This window comes from Coenobita brevimanus, chromosome 23, assembly GCF_032717465.1.
Source record: "Coenobita brevimanus isolate Jiangsu-jjx chromosome 23, ASM3271746v2, whole genome shotgun sequence".
Lineage (NCBI taxonomy): Eukaryota > Metazoa > Arthropoda > Malacostraca > Decapoda > Coenobitidae > Coenobita > Coenobita brevimanus.
The window spans coordinates 63,305,794-63,323,265 of NC_136976.1; the positions used below are offsets into that span (position 1 = coordinate 63,305,794).

Below are 17,472 nucleotides of genomic sequence, written 5' to 3' on the forward strand. Positions count from 1 at the left end.
CGCCAGGGTAATAAACTTTGGAAGCGTTCTCCCGGCCATGTATAGCTTTGGCGGACACCAAGGGTGCTGAGGTTGAACCAGTGTCGCATACTGTAAAGTATGTTTGCACCCAGTCGGCTTGCGCGGGCCGACTACGCTTCGTTCACAGACTACACACACATCCAAAGCCAATACAACACTACAATCACACTTACAAGCACTTCTCTCCCTACATACAATCTCTACCAGACAGCCTAAGCCACTTGGTAGAGATACATGGGCTGTATCGTCCCTACTTCGGTCGGTATAGGCAGGTCCTGCAGTGAATACTCAAACTGCTGCTGCTGATGATGTTACAGGCAAATCGTGAAACCAGTCATTCCGTGAATTAAGGTTAGTTTAGTTTAGGTTTATTTAGCTTAGGTTGATCTAGGCCCTCTAGGGTAAGGTTAGGTTAGGTCAAGGTTAGTTTAGGTTTGGTTAGGTTAGCTTAGGTTAAGCGAAACAGAGAAGGGAAAGGTAACTTCCAGCATGTCACTCCGTGCATACGACACCGTAAATATTGACCTTATTTCTTAGTATAATGATGTGGATGATGTTTATAATTAATCTTCGTCAGTTCTGTGGGCCGGAGGATCCTAAAAATGAGGGAGAATGGGCGATGAAGGAAAAACGCCCACCAGCATACCTGAATGAAAAGTGCATGTAGGCTAATGTACATTCGACTGACCAAAAAATTATGGTTCATTATATTCTTAACAGTTCAAAATAATCATGAGACTACGACTTACATTATCTACAGTATATTTGGCACTTGTTCTGTTAGGTGTGGGGGTTGGGCAAGGTCGCAGGGTAGGGAATCGTTAGTTTGTTAGTTAGTTAAAGATTCCGTGCACCTATATTGCAGGCCGGGCCATACATTAGCCCGGTCAGTGGGGTATGGGCTGGCTAAAAAAAAAAAAAAACAGTAAGGGAATCGTTCTTTCGCCTAATAAATAGTACGAACTTTTGTCAAAGCCAGGGATACGTACGGAGTTGACAACAATAACAAACAGTTGTCAGTTTCTTGAAGTTTCATAACAAAGGCAAATGAGTATTCATGATAAATTCCCACCCGTCAAGACGATGGACATTCCTGGCAAGAAAAAAAAAAATATTCTATTTTATTAGCTTGTATTTGTGTTGTTTGGAGTAAGCCATATTACAGTAGTTTTGTAATGAAATCAGAGTTGTGTCTCTATTGTCTTAAGGATTGGCCACAAAGAGCCTCCATGTCGCCCTGTCATCTGCCATTTGACTGCCCTAGTGCCCTTCCTCCAATTCACACACTTTACTCACATGTCTCTTCACTCCATCCCTCTATCTCATCCCCACCCAATCCCCCTCCACCTCATTCAAATACATTCTTCAGTCAGTCTTTTACTTCCCATCCTCTCCATCATCCTCAGAATTTTCTCCCAACGCTTTCAGTCACATTCCTCACATCACTCTTCCATCACTGCTTAGTGGTGTTGATGTGTTTGTGTGTAGACAGCGTAATCCTACAACTGTAAAATAACCTAATTGTTTGTGTTGACAGCCTCTTTCTATATTTAGATTATGCTTTCATGCCGATCATTTTCAGAAATGTGTGACTTGCTTATATATGTATGTATAAATATCGCATAGTGTGAACCTCTCGATGAAAAGTTAATTTTTCTGTCTATTTAAATTCTTCACTTATCATTCAGTACAATCCCAACCACTCTGGGAAACGTCTCTGACTTAGAGCAAATTACTGTAGTTATCCTTTATAACACCAAAGAAAATGTGTCCAACTCGGTTCGTCTTATTTCTGATGTGGTGAATTATCATGCATATATATGTTGTATACAAGATATAATTTTGCGTTATTTAATAACTTACGTTCCAATAGGAAAGGGTGAGAGGTGAGAGGGAAGAAGTGGATTCGACGGAGACTCCGGCCGAGTAGTGAGCGAGCGGCGAGCCAAATAAATAGGAGTGTTGATGCGACCATCCTTGTGGTAGGTATTTGATAGCCAGGTATTGCTGCTAGTTAATACTTTTTCATTAATTTCTGCGTCATTCGTTGCATACCCGTAGTGAAAAATATAATAGTGATTCCAGATATGTATTTTTTTCCCTTTAAAGGGAACCACACCATTATGATCACCTTGGAGGAAGTTTCCTTAGTGTCAAACCACATTTTTCACGTCACACTTGGCCCCACGCCCAATAACAGCATGTTTTTTTGTGTGTGGTGTTGGAGTGACGCAAGTGTGATGCCAGGATGGGGATGGGATGCCAGGAGTAAAGCTGGGGCACTTGGCACATTGCCTGTGTGGCGGGCGCCCTCATACCTGCTACCTGGCCCAGTGTGTCTGCCTTACCAGTGTCGCTGCACCAGCTCTCACTCACCAGTTACAGTGCAGAGTGTAAAATAAAGCTTTTGTGCAGAAGTGTGCATGGAAATAATTCCTGTTGGTATCTGCAAAGTGACAGAAAACGAAATGCCATAAAAATGCTTAGAAGTCTGGGATTCCCTCGAGGAACCACTTTCGCAGATGTTATAAAATGTGTCCCTAAATACACCAGTGAAGTAGTTTGCTAGCAGAAATATATGTTAATATTGCAAGCCATACTGTATTTGGGTTACTATTAACTCAACGCATTGAGGCATACCGGGTACCTTTACAGTGCAGTAGAAAAAAAAAAATAAGTGGATTTTGATGCTTCATGGGTCCTTGCAAACTACTCACCAATACTGTACTATTTTGCATTGAAGTGACCATATTAGCCACCAGTAATCCAGTGTGTAAATTTTCATGGGTCCAGGTGGTAGTGGTGCAGTGCTGAGAGTAATATACTTTATTCAACCATTATTGGGTGGTATTTGAGAGAAATGTACCTTAATATCCCTTTATTGTTGATTATACTATATTCAGTAGTGAGTTATCAGTATTGGAGAAGCAGGGAATGTATGGTTATTGTTAAGTTGGGTATAGTGATTTAATGATAAATTTAAAAAGTTTATAAAGTTGTTTTGTGGGCATTAAAGTAAGGGTGATGTAATTTCTGTTACAGATATATCATTTAATACTTAGTAAATACAGTAAGTAGAGGTAATTCTCCAACTCTTAGCTCTGTTTGCTATTGCTTCTTTGTTAAAAGTAGGTTGCTATGGTTTGATATGATTAGATTTGGGTAGGTTAGCCATTTTTAACATATGCAGAAAATGATAGCACCAGATATCCAAATCAGCACTTTTAATTGGAAAATAGGTTTTATCACCATATATGTTCATATCTGAAGTCTGGTCAAAATTTTTTGCTTAATTTAACTGGCTGCATTAATTAAAAACAAGGATTCAGAGCAAAAATGTGCAAAAGTTAGTTATTATTTCCCATTTAGTTCACCAGCACATCTTGACTGACTTCTGTTTTGCATAAATACCCTCCCTGTAAAACAACTAACTCAGTGTCAAATGGCCACCCTTTACGGGATTATGGTGTCTGGCAATAGATAGATAGATAGACGTATTCAGAGTTCAAATAAACTTATCGTTGTACCGTAAATCAATATTTGTGCAAAACAGAAGTCTGTCAAGGCAAGTTGTTGAGCTAAAGGAGAAACATTGCTGCTTAATTTAGTGGGTTTTCCTCTCAATCTGGATTTTTTTTAAAAATAGTTAAAAACAGTTTTTTTTTTATCAGATTTCAGAAAATTAGATGTGCATAAACCTTTGTATATGGTGATGGAAATTATAATATTTTCCAATTTAAAGTGCTGATTCAGTAAATGACCACCAGTTTGGTAATTTGTTGCACCCTTAGGAGTTGGAAAAGACCCCCACCCTCTCCTTATTTACTGCAACAAGTTTTAAATAAAGTGTTCAGCTGGGTTTGGTAAGGAGTAATATTAGGTCAGACTTGCTTTGCTGAGGTTAGGTCTGGTAGTTCAGAAACAAGCACTTTGCAATAAAAATACCAGGTAAGGGTCAAAGTTGACTGAATCACAACAAAACCACACAAAGCATGTGGAACAATAATAATAATATAGAAAAATAGCTTTACAAAAGCAAAAATTGATTTTCTTTTTTCATTACAGCTATTTCAAGTTACAGGCACATACAGTACCCAGTTCTGATATAATAAATTACAAATATCTCAGCAACCTAACACAACAACAGCTAGCTACATATACAGTACAATATGGTAATGTTTTTCATAATGATGAAAAAGTCAGAGAACCTGGTAATATGGTAAAAAAAAAAAAAAAAAACTAAAACCTTACTATTTCATGTCTTCATATGCACCAGTAGCTACCGTATCCTGTGTACAGTACAGTATTTTCGTCATCATTATGAAAAACATTACCATGTTGTACTGTACATGTAGTTAGCTGTTGTTTTGTTAGGTTGCTGAGATATTTGTAATTATATCAGAACTGGGTACTATATGTGCCTGTAACTTGAAATAGCTGTAATGAAAAAGAAAATCAATTTTTGCTTTTGTACAGCTATTTTTCTATATTATTATTATTGTTCCACATGCTTTGTGTGGTTTTGTTGTGATTCAGTCAACTTTGACCCTTACATGGTATTTTTATTGCAAAGTACTTGTTGCTGAACTACCAGACCTAACCTCAGCAAAGCCAGTCTGACATAATATTACTCCTTACCAAACCCTGCCGAACCTAATTTAAATAAATGTAACCACTACCCTGCTCCACTAGCTTCCAAATATTGTACCGGTAATAGCTATAGCAGTGCAAATGCACTTTAATTTAGTATCTGTTTGCAAAAGTGTACCAGTATCATAAAGAATAAAAGAAATACAGTACAACTGACAAAAGCATGTTGATTTCATGTTTTTTTGAAGCACAAATTCACAGAAAACAAATGTTGAAATAATTACAGATCTGCTACTGTTAGGTGCCTTATGCATTTTTCTTTGCAAATTCTATACTGATTTCCTTTGAGATAAGGTTGTTAAAGTGGAAATTAGTATAGCAGATGCATTTCCACCGTACCGGTATTTTGTTTTCCATATTTCTGTACAGTATTTCGGTACAGTACTGCATACGATAATCCCTGGATTATCCGATACAATAGAGCCAAAAGCATGTCTGGATAGTGGATCTGTGTGGATAATGCCTTCACAGGCCCCCCTTTGTACATACCCTAAATTTGAAAGCCATTGTAAAAGGCCACTACAGTACATCATAAAGCAGTTATTCCTTGTGTTTTATGCCATTCTGTCTGGTCAAGAAGACCTATAAATCACAGCCAAGCAATTACCATGGTCTAGCAGACCCATCAACCACAGACTAGCAATCACCACTGCAGGGCCATACCCTGCAGTGACATGAAAACAGCTGTGTCGTACGGCCATAATTTCCACCTGGATGCAAGCATTTTGTTCAGATAAAATGGAAGAATGTACAGATAATGGTTTTGAACAGCCAGGTCAGCATCTGGATATCTGGATAATGGGTTGTTTGGATAATGGACATCTGCATAATTGAAGAGTTATTGTTCTGGTAATCTGTATTCCACAGCACTGTATACTTTTACAATGTCGCGGAATTGGTCTGTCCTTAAGCTGAAAAATTAAAGAAACTGATATCCTCATGTTTACTGCTATACCCTCTCCAATCTAGCAAAGTAACTTCATTTTAATTACTGGTACCCTGTTCCACTGCAAGATAATTTTATTCAGCCTGTAGATGACCTTTAATAATGATCTCCTGTAATGAGTCTTTCATAAGCTGAATGAAATTTTCTTACATAATGAATCATCATCATCATTCGGACCTCCTTTCCCACCCTAGGGCAGGGTGAGGAGTAGCAGCGTTCAGATAGCCTAAGTTTGCCCACTTCAGTGGGCCACACTTCCATTCACTCATCATTGAAGCCCCCGGAATCCTGGCTCTCTCTGATACGCCAAAAAACTTTCACCACATCCTGTAGCTTCACATAAATGCATCTGATAAAGTCAGTCCAAATGCTGTCTTGTTAGCCTAAAAATGGGTGCCAAATCCCAGATCATGTGCTTTTTCTCACAACATTCATCCAGCCAGCCTGATCTCTTGTCAGTCCCCTGGTCTCACTGACTTCCATACTTCTCTTCTTCACACACTCATCCACCATATCCCTCCACCTTCTCCTTGGCCTACCTTGTCTCCTCCCTGCATCAGATTTGCTCAGATATACCTTTTTCACCACTCTGTTGTCATCCCTTTTCTCCACATGACCATACCATCTCAGTACACTCTTCAGTTCTGGTGTCCACAGACTTCCTGACTCGACATCTTTCACGAATCACATTATTTTGTATCCTATCCACTCTGTGCTATGCATACATTCCTCAGCAGTTCCATCTCCACTGCTCTCACTCTTGACTTTTCATTTTCATGCCACACCATAGTCTCACATCCATATGTTAAAGTCAGCACTAACACTCCTTCCTGTAAGATTCGTGCAGCTGCAACACTCAAGCCTCTGTGTCTTATCAAGGCCTTCATAGCACCAGCTACATTCCTTCCTTGTGTCACTCTACTTTCCACTTCTTTTGCACATTTTTCTCTCTTTTCTATCACTGTACCCAGGTATTTGAACTCTCACCAATTCCACTCTCTCTCCATTCACTGTAACATCACACTGGGAGTCACCTCTCTCAGTTACCATCACTTTACTCTTTTCTACGTTTACTCTTAAGGCACGATGCTCACAGACATCAGCAAAACTCTGCACGAGTCTGCCAAGCTTTTGTCTGGTATTTGCAAGCAGCACTGCATCATCAGCATACAGCAAATTTGACATATTTCATTCATTACCAATGCCATCCCTCTCTCCATTACTCGTGTTCTTGCTTCTGTCTTCACCCCGTCAGTAGGTGCATTGAACAACAATGGGGACATCACACAAACTTGTCGCATGCCCACATTGATCATAAACCATAATGAGAAAAAATAAATGTCATCAAACTGAAGGGGTTGATTCATTGACTGCTATATTATGGATGCACTCCGGTAGTTAAATTATTCAGCCTAATACCAGAGGATTTTCTTTGACTAAATGAAATCACCATGGAGTAATAGGTTAGTGCAAGCGCTGCTGACAAGAATCATGCATTTGATTCTTCAGATGGACTGTTGGTTGATGGCAGGTAAGATATCTGGTCAGAAAATGTTTTAACAAAATACAGTATTCTAAATTCTGTAGACCTGTGGGTAAGACCATAACCCCTCAGGGGGAGTTTATAGCCTAAATACAGTCAGAGGATCAGTAATGGTAGACTGCAGCAGAAAAACAGTTATCCTTTGGCAATATCATGGTCTCTAAACAATATTAGTTATTTATCAAGGAAGTTGTTCATTCATGAAATGAAGTTTGGTCATAAAAGCTGTTCTTCCAGTATATATGCTGTAGACCTATTATTAACTTTTGTGTTTGTTCCGACCACCACTCACAGTATTGTACTTTCATGCATAGGGTGGTCCCATGCACACCATGGTGACCATACAGGTATCTTTTATCCTATATGCCACCAGTAATGAATTAGAAAAGCTAATGAGGCATAGGGTATAACAGTAAACTTAACCACATTGCAGAATTGAGTGAGAAAATTATTAGCATTGCCAAAATAATATCTGTTTTAACAGCATATATCTATAGCTAGGTGGCAGTGTTAATTGTTACTGTTCATTTGTTTGCATTTTTAACCCAAAGACCTTGGTAGATTTCCCCATGGCAAGTAAAATTGTCTTACTTTAGCCAGAGTAAAATAAGTAAGTTGTCAGCTAAGATTCAAGGGCTAACTGTAATTTACCAGTAACATTTCCACTAAGGAAAACTCAGTGATTGATTTGCAGTAATATTTTTTTGTCAATCTATTGTTAAATTGTATACAGTGAACATGCCACCAAACATTCCCAAACACATAGGCGCAATGGATGCACAAATGAGCAGAATGAAGCTTATCATGTTGGAATGACTTGTGCGATTGATTCTGTCTGAGCATTTCACTGTGAAGCCATAAAACTGGTGTATGGTACCTTGGTGTATGATGTAGTGAAGTGACCGTTACTGATAGATATGCACAAGCAGGTCCTTCTCAGACTTTTTGGTCATATTTTTCAAAATGCATGATTTTTACAGTGTTTGGGTGCATTTCATCAAGAGTGTACCAGATGGTGTGTTTGTATTAGAAGCTGAATCAGAATGCCATCATAGGACTTCAGTTATTAAACTGGAGACTCCGTATTATACCAGATGCTGTGTGTGTATGTTATTGATACAGGTACAGTATTTGCATAGTGGCAAGATATGCCCTGTGAGATGAAATTGTAGTTTTTATTGAACTCTTTATAAAGGCTCCTACCTGCTTGCTTATGTCTGCCATAAATGAAATGCCGGTGTAAATAGTTACAGTAATCCCTTGATTATCCGAACAATCCATTATCCAGATGCTTGAGCTGACTGTTCAAAATCATTATTCATACATTTTTCCTTTTTATTTGGACAAAATGCTTGTGTTTGGGTGAAAATTATGGCCGAGCAAATATTTGCGCCTGACAGGACGTTTTTTTTCAAGTCACTGCAGAGTCTGGCCGTGCAGTGGTGATTGCTAGTCTGTGGTTGATGGGTCTGCTTGACGATGATAATTGCGTGGACTTTCACAATGGCTTTCAAAATTAGGGTACCGGTATGTATGGAGGGGGGCCAGAGGGGAAGTCCACTATCCAGACATGCCTTTGGCTCTGTTATGTCAGATTATCAAGGGATTACTTTATAGATACAGTAGCAATCATCACCACCACCGGTATTATCAGTGCTTGAAAATGCAGTCAGACCTCATTTCACTTTTTTTTTTTTCTTTCTTTTTACATGCTTTTATGCTGTTATGATCACAGAAAACTCCAGAGAAATTGTGTACTGAAGTTTCATTGCTCCTTAATTTACTTCTCAGTTTCCTCTGGTTTACAGTACCGTACAGTACCAGTTATCTGGAAAAAATCCCTAACTCATCCCTACCATAAAGTGAGGACTGCCTGTATTGTTTTGTATTGTATTAGGTACTGTATATATATTAAATTACTGAATAGCTTCCAGCACTGTACTGATTACCATGTACTTGATATTGGCTTGAATATTGAGGTCTAAGTTGTTTTGGTGTAGTAAAACAGACTGCAATGGTAGTGTGGTTGCACAGTCCGGGGATGAAGAGGGAATTGGAAAGTCAGTAGCACTCTACTTATAGCCATAGTGTAGGAATTGGGCTAAGTTGTAAAGATACCAGTTGGTATGCAAACATCTGTATTACAGAATAATACATACTGGTAGATAGATTGTTGGAGAGAAATCGGCCTTCATTGAGTAGTTGGTTACACCCGCAGCTGTAGACATAGTCTGTAATGTACATGGAATTCAGTCCATCAAGGTACTGTAAATCCTTGTTGACAAAATCCAGAGCACAGGCATGATTGATAGTGACAAGAAATAGTTGGCTAACTTCGTTGCAGGTAGATAAGCCTAAGTCCTTACTCCAGATTGAAGATCCATTCGCAAAACAGAATTCTTCCCAGCCTGGCTCATGGCCTCTCACCACATCTTTTTCATTTTGTTCTTTCAAAAACCTCCCTCATGTTCTGTTCCTGTAACAGTAAGCATCTGTGCTGATAACAGCAAAAGAGTCCCAACACTTCAATGCATATAGTGCAGCAAACTTGCTCCAACACTTTTTGAGCTCACTCTAATGAATCATACACAAAGAAATACTTCATCACCAACATTATCTCTCTTTTCACCCTAAATAGACATAAATCTCAAACCTATCCTTGAGTCACATTGCTTAAATAGCTGTGTACTCCCCAAAGAATAACATCCATTATTCATGGACAGACATTGGCTAGGCCTACACTCACAACAGGTAGCCTTTTTTCCATGCACAAGCAACTTGCAGTAGCTGTAGTTATTACAGTACCATACTGTATTATGCCATCTGCGTCTCTGTAATTGTAGCTGCATATGCACTTCAATTCTGCCCTAGTACTGTTGCTACAGTACTGGTACTAGAGGTATAGGACTGTATTTTGGGATCCCTTTTTCTTTTAAATTTTCATTAAATAGGCTAGTGTAATCTGTACAGATAATTCTTTTACTGAAGAATTTTTATGCATGTTGTAGTGAAAATTCTTATTCTTTCAGTTGTACTGTGTTGTATTCATACAGGTAAAGATATACAGTTGCTATATTGATGGTAATTCAAAGAAAAAAATTTGAGTGAAATGGATAGAAAAGTACAAGCCAGTGGTGTGAGATAAAAACAGCAAATGTGAAAGTACCATTTTTCTGAAAGGGATAAGTACAGTACGTGATACGTGAAAGGTTTTTTTTCTGTGTTTCGAGATAACAATGAGCGCCATGAAGAATAATAAGAGGAACTCATTGCCTTCCCTGAGCATGAATAACTTCTTTGTCAACAAGAGGGCATCTATGTTCGAGAGGCATGATGAGCCACCCCCAGCGAACAAGAGAGACTGGAGAGAATGGAGTCCATGTGGCCTCCTGGAGAGCTCTCAAAAGAAGAGAGAAGGTGCGACTAGCTTGACTGCTTTGCCTAATAATTGTGATGCATCTTGTGCTCACCCATTTGTTTTCATTTTTGTGCTTAGTTTGAAGTTACTTTACAGGATGTCCGAATCAAGCACTTTACTTCGTGTTAAAAACTCTAACTGGAACCAATATAGTCATGGGCAGATAGTTGATAATTTTTATATGCATTCATAACACAGTTAACAGTCATAATTACATAATCCTAGGGTATTGTATTTTACAAGTTGCACGATGTCTGTATTTATACACTAATATTGTGTGATTTTGCCTGCTAGTTTTGCATTGTTTTTGTTTGTTCATTTTTGAAGACCCCAACATGCTTGCATGCGTTGGCCTTGCAAGGCTCTTGTTTGGTGAGCCACAGCTCGCAAATGCGAGTATTTTTTCCCCGTCGGCGAGCAAATTTTACATGCAAGTTGCCTTTTGGCGAGGAGAAAATACATCTACTTCAAAACCCAGTAAACTATAAAATAAGTAAATCTCACTTAAATGAACAAAAAAGTACATTGTGATCGATTATTAAGTCTTGCCTTGGTGCCGTTGCGAATGTTTAAAAATAGACCGACGAACGTTGCTGAGCGTAGTATTAGCCAGTAGTTCATTATTTTATTCTGGATAAAATGGAAATGTTTTTATTTTCATTGTGCAATAAAAGGAGTTTTGTTATTTAATTATTTCTTCAAGTTCTAGTTACATGCTATATACCCTGTGGCTGCCATTAATAATCAACAGTACACAAGCAACAAACCCCATTATATGATTTTGATCATCACAACGTGTAAATAAATAAGTATACTTATTGCTCATATTATATTTCGGGTCGCAGTCAGTTTGACTACTAAAAATTTATTTGGCTCGTAAATCTGAAACCTTAGGAGCCAAATGGCTCACAACCATTGGAAGTTAGCAAGAGCCCTGCCTTGGTCAACTAATGGTAGCTTTCCATGCTGCTTAATCTCTGGCAGCTTCCCTGTTCAGTCCCTTATCACTGGTCACACTCAGTGACCTTGTCCCAGGCCTTTTTTGGTCTACCTCTCACAACCCTGCCCCTAACATAACCCATTTATCACTTTCTGCACCCAGTTATCATCCCCCATCCTCTCCACATGCCCAAACCATCTCAGTCTATGGTACCTCTTCTTATAGTGTGCAAGAAATTAAGATATCATTAATTACTGGTACTTGTATTTGGTTCTGAGGTGTAAGTGTTGAAGAAATTAAGGATTAGCTACATAAATAATGGAGAGGTGCTGATGAGTTGGTGTACTTGTAACCTACTGAACTTTTGGGTCTAGCATCAGGTTCAAATACATATGGTATACAGTATGTCAGAATTCATAGTGGAATTAACCTGTGATACTGATTGAAAGTGTTTAAGATGCTTTGGTAATCTAAGAGCTCATTTTCGTATAGCAGTCACAACATTATTAAGTTGTTAGGTTAATTTCTATCTATCTATGTATTGCCAGACGCCTCAATCCCGTTCGGGGTGGCCACAAACAAAACGCCTGCACATCGTCCTGTCCCCCGCCATTTCACTGCCCTGCTCCCAACTCGCATCCCCCTCTCTCATATACCTCTCCACCCCATCCCTCCATCTCATCCTCGGCCTCCCCCTCCCTCTTCCCCCCTCAACCTCACTCACATACACTCTCTTCGTCAGTCTTTCACCCTCCATCCTCTCCACATTTTTTTTTTTTTTTTTTTTTATACGAGGAAGAAGGAACCAAAGGCCATGAGCCCGCAGTAACAGTTCCCTCCAAGAGAAGAACAAAATACAATAGAGAGCCAAATTCAAGATCCGATCATTTTGAGATGCCTGGACACACTGTGTTTGAAAGACTGGAGATCATAGGCAGCAGGAAATACAGACAGAGGGAGACAGTTCCAGAGCTGACCTGTTGCATAAATGAAAGGCTGGGAGTAACAGTCAACTCTTGCATTAGAGAGTTGGACAGAAAAGGGATGAGAGTTTGCTGCCAGACGGGTGCTACGCGCCCGTCGTAGAGGTGGAGGAATGCAAGCAGACAGTTCAGAGGAGCAGTGACCATTAAAGTAGCGATAGAAAAGAGATAAAGATGCAACAGAGCGGCGAAGAGACAGAGGTTGAAGGGAGTCAGTAAGAGGAGGAGAGTTAATGAGACGAAAAGCCTTTGACTCCACCCTATTGAGAAGAGCTGTATGTGGGGAGCCTCCCCACACGTGAGAGTTGTACTCCACACAGGGGCGAATAAAACCCCTGTATAGAGTCAACAATTGTGCAGGGGTAAAGAAAGAGCGGAGTCGGCTTAGCACACCCAATCTCTTGGAAGCAGATTTTACAAGAGATGTAATATGATTTTTCCAAGATAAGTCCCGAGTAAATGAAACCCCAAGCATGTTCAAGGATGATGCAGGATTAAGCTGAATATTATTAAACATTAGTGGGTATACCTGTGGAAGATTTGTCAGGTTGATAGGTGTAAGAACTGAGTCTTAGATGCATTAAAGACAACCATATTATTTTTACCCCAGTCAGAGATACGAGCCAAGTCAGACATTAGGTGTGCCATAGCCTCATCCCTTGTTTGTTGAAGTAACTGTTGAGATGGGCGTTGCGGGAACCGAATGGAAAGGTGAAGGGTGGAGTCATCAGCGTATGAGTGGATAGGGTTAGATGTACAGCTTAGAAAATCATTGATGAATAAAAGGAAGAGAGTTGGTGATAGGACAGAGCCCTGAGGAACACAACTGTTGATAGATCTAGAAGAAGAACGATGGCCGTCTACAACAACGGCTATAGAACGACCAGAAAGGAAACTAGCGATGAAGGCACAGATAGAAGGATAGAAACCGTAGGAGGGCAGTTTGGAAATTAAAGATTTATGCCAGACTCGATCGAAAGCCTTTGAGATGTCAAGTGCAATGGCAAAGCTTTCGTCAAAGTCCCGAAAGGAGGATGACCAGGAGTCTGAAAGGCAGGTGAGAAGATCGCCAGTGGAGCGTCCCTGACGGAACCCATACTGACGATCGGAAAGAAGGTTGTGATAGGAAAGATGCCTTAAAATTTTTCTATTAAGAATTGACTCGAAAACTTTTGAAATACAGGACGTTAAAGGAATTGGACGATAGTTGGAGGGTTGGGAGTGGTCACCGTTCTTGGCCAAACCACCTCAGTGTATTCCTCCTAACGCTCCTATCACATCCACATCCACACCACAACGCTCCTTTATAACCTCATTTGTCAGCCTGTCTCTCTATGTGACTCCACACTCCTCTTAAATAACTCATTTCCACTGCTCTCACTCTTGACTTGTGTCCTTCCAGCAACGTCCAAGCTTCACTTCCAGTCGTTAGAGTTGGTATCACAATACTGTCATGTAGTAACTTTTTCACTTCCATGCTCCCTTCCCTGCTTCTTATCACTGCTATCAAGGAACCAGCAACCTTTCTTCCCTGCGTACCCTTTCAAGCACTTCACCCTCCAAACCTCCATCCTTACTCATCACACAACCCAAGTACTTAAACATACTCACATTTTCCAATTCCTCACCATCCAACCTCGGTGTACATTCACTGACTTCACCTCTGTCAAAGACCATCACTTTACTCTTCCCTACATTCACCTTTAGATTCCGTTTCTTACACACTCTCCCAAACTCATCCACCAAGCCTTGCAGCTCTCCTTCGTCTTCACTCAACAACACAGTATCATCTGCAGACAACAGTACAGGGAGTTTTCAAACACTACCCTCTCTCACCAGGGCCACTCCAACATCCACTACCCTACCTTGTACCTCTTTTATTACCCCATCCATGTACAGATTGAACAACCATGGAGACATGACACATCCCTGTTTCAACCCAACCTTCAAAGAGGAAAAGTCACTCAGTTCACCATCCACACGCACTGCAGCCTTAGCACCATCATACATACTCTTCACAGCATTCAACAACTTCCCATCTACTCCATATATTCTTCATACTTTCCACAATCCTTGTCTATCCACCCTGTCATATGCTTTCTCCAAATCCATGAAAGCCGCATACAACTTCTTTCCCTTCTCTAGAAACTTTTCCACTAAAGATCTAAGAATGAATATCTGATCTACACAACCTCTTCCCTTCCTAAAGCCTCCCTGTTCTTCTCCAACTAATTCCTCTGTTCTTTCTCTAACTCTGTCAATAAGTATCCTACCATACACCTTTCCTATTATACTAAGAAGACAGATGCCCCTTATGATTACCACACATTTCTTTTTCCCCTTTTCCTTTGTACTAGGGAATAATTATACCTGACTTCCAATCCTCCGGGACTCTACCTTCGTCCCAGGCCAATCTGCACATTTTCCACATCCATTCTACTACTATCTCTCCCCGATACTTCAGCATTTCACCACACGCTTCATCAGTTCCCGGGGCTTTCCCCAATGTAACTTTTTTCATTGCTTCCACAACTTCTATCCTACTGATTTCTTTCTGTCTTCTCACCTCCCTCCTTCTCCCAGCCATTCCCCAGCCACTTATACTTGCATTACTTCCGTCCTCTATGTTCAACAGTTCCTTAAAGTGTTCTATCTATCTGCTCACTTTTTCTCCCTTCTCCACTAGTAATCTACCATTTTTATCTTTCACTCCCCTGCTGACTTCACTTCCACCCTGTCTTACTTTTTTTACCTCTTTCCAGAACATTTTCTTACAGTCCCTCCACTTTACACTCAAGTTCCTTCCAAATTCCTCATCTGCTCTCTTCTTACTCTCTCTTACTAATCTTTTCACCTCCCTTTTTCTTTCTACATATAACTCTCTCTTCTGCTTCTCAACTTCTTCCACGCCCCAATTTCTCATCCATTCATTGTATGGTTTCTTCTTTTGTGCCACAGCCTGTCTCACCTCTTCATTCCACCACGCTGTTCCTTGCACACCCCTCTGTCTTCTCTTCATCCCACACACCACATCACATGCCGAACATATATCTCCTGTAAATATCCTGCACACACCTTCCACGTCTCCCATCTGCTCCAGTTCATAATTGCCTAATCATTCCTCCACTTCTCTCTTATACTCTGCCTTTTTCTCATCCTCTTGTAACCTTTCCACTCTCCTTACAAATACTCCTTCTTCCTGTCCTTCCCTTCTTCTATTTCTCCATCCTAATTGGACCTTGATTCTGGCCACCACCAAGTAGTGGTCGGAAAGTCCACTCCCCCAACCTCTATAAGCTCTTGCATCCATTACACATTTTCGCGTCCTTTCATCCACACACACATAATCAATCATTGCCTTCCTTTCATCAGTTCACCACCAACCCTTCTCATCACTCGCCATGTATACCTGTGGTTCATTTTGTGCCTGAAGAGGGTATTGGCTATCACCAACCCCCTCCCAGCACAAATGTCCACTAATGCACTGCCATTCTCATCTATCTCAGCAAGCACACCCCACTCACCAACTGTTCCATTCACCTTCACATTCCCTACTTTACCATTCATATCACTGATCAAAAACACTTTTTCATTCCTCCCAAACTTTTCCATGCACGCCTCCACATTTGTCCAGAACTCTTCTTTCACTCTACCTGCACGATCTTGCGTTGGCGCATACACACACACAGTCGCCCACATTTGTATTCCAACTTTCAATCTTACCCACACATTCCTTGACCCAACTGATCCATACTCTCTTATGCTCTTCTTCCATCTTTTACTCACAGGTAAATTTATTTACTGTATTTGAAATGACATTTCCCCATTTTATTGCAGTTCTGGCAACCAAGTATTCTACATTATATTACAGGGAGGTTTTCATATGCTGAATAGTAACTGCCCGGATTAATACCCTAAAGAAAATTGTGAATCAAGATCGTTTTATTAAATTTTAACCTTTTAACTTCCGTGCACAAAATCATCATCTCAGTGTTCACATGTTATTTCAAAGTTTTAAAGAGGGTTACTTCACCAAGATGAATGTTTCAGAGGGATTTCTGCTGATTGATCTTTAAAGAACTTTTAGTAATCTTATTCTTGTTTTGATTGTACTAGCTCTGTTGCCACTTTATGGTATTTGTCTGATTACAGTAAAATTTTTAAATTTTGAATAGTATCAAGTACCGACAGGTGTACATTTGTCACAATACATGATAGTTACCTCTGACTTTGGAGGAAATACGGCTGCAAGCTTGGTAACTACTGGCAGTCCACAAGACTCACATATAGCTGAGCCAGGGCCACAGCAAAAACAACAACTACAGTATAGGGTGTTGTAGATGAAGCACTGCAGATTATAGTGAATTACCTTATATGGCATGAAAAGGTAAATGGATGTGTGAGTGGATCGTGCAGGATCTGTATTGGAGTGAGACAAGGGTTGTAATCTCCCTTTGATCATATAGGCTATAAGCTTGTTACCGGTACCGGTGTATGTGTATGGGGTGTTGGGAGAACTCTAACCAAAGTAATTGGAAGATGTGTGAAGTTGTTGATTAATGGTAAAGAGATGGAGTACAGTATTGTAAAGTATTTCAGATCTGATGTATGTAGATGTTTCTTTTCTAGTTGCTAATGGTGAATGTAATCTTTACAGACTAGCTCTGTGGGTTGTGAATATTTAAGAGCAGTGTTTATAAAACAGGGAACAAAGGTTGCTGATTCCTTGAAAGCAGTGATAAGAAACAGGGAAGTGAGCATGGAAGTGAAAAGGTTACTACATGACAGTATTGTGATACCAACTCTAATGTATGGAAGTGAAGCTTGGATCTTGTTGGAGGGACAGAAGTGAAGAGTGAGAGCAGTGGAAATGAGTTATTTGAGAGGAGCCTGTGGAGTCATATGGAGAGACAGACTGACAAATGAGGATGTGATGGAGCATTGTAATGTGGACGTGGATGTGATAGGAAG

At 40.0% G+C, this 17,472-nt stretch overlaps 1 protein-coding gene across 1 annotated transcript in view; it reads left to right on the forward strand.

Annotated features, from left to right (window-relative positions):
• Positions 1-1,987: 1,987 nt before the first annotated feature.
• Positions 1,988-17,472, forward strand: part of Usp16-45 (ubiquitin specific protease 16/45) — a gene marked incomplete at its 5' end in the record, with an annotated part of 224,445 nt that continues 208,960 nt past the window's right edge. The window contains one exon of the mRNA XM_080267023.1: positions 1,988-2,003. Coding sequence (XP_080123149.1) covers positions 1,988-2,003 — 16 coding nt within the window. The remainder of the gene's footprint in view (positions 2,004-17,472) is intronic.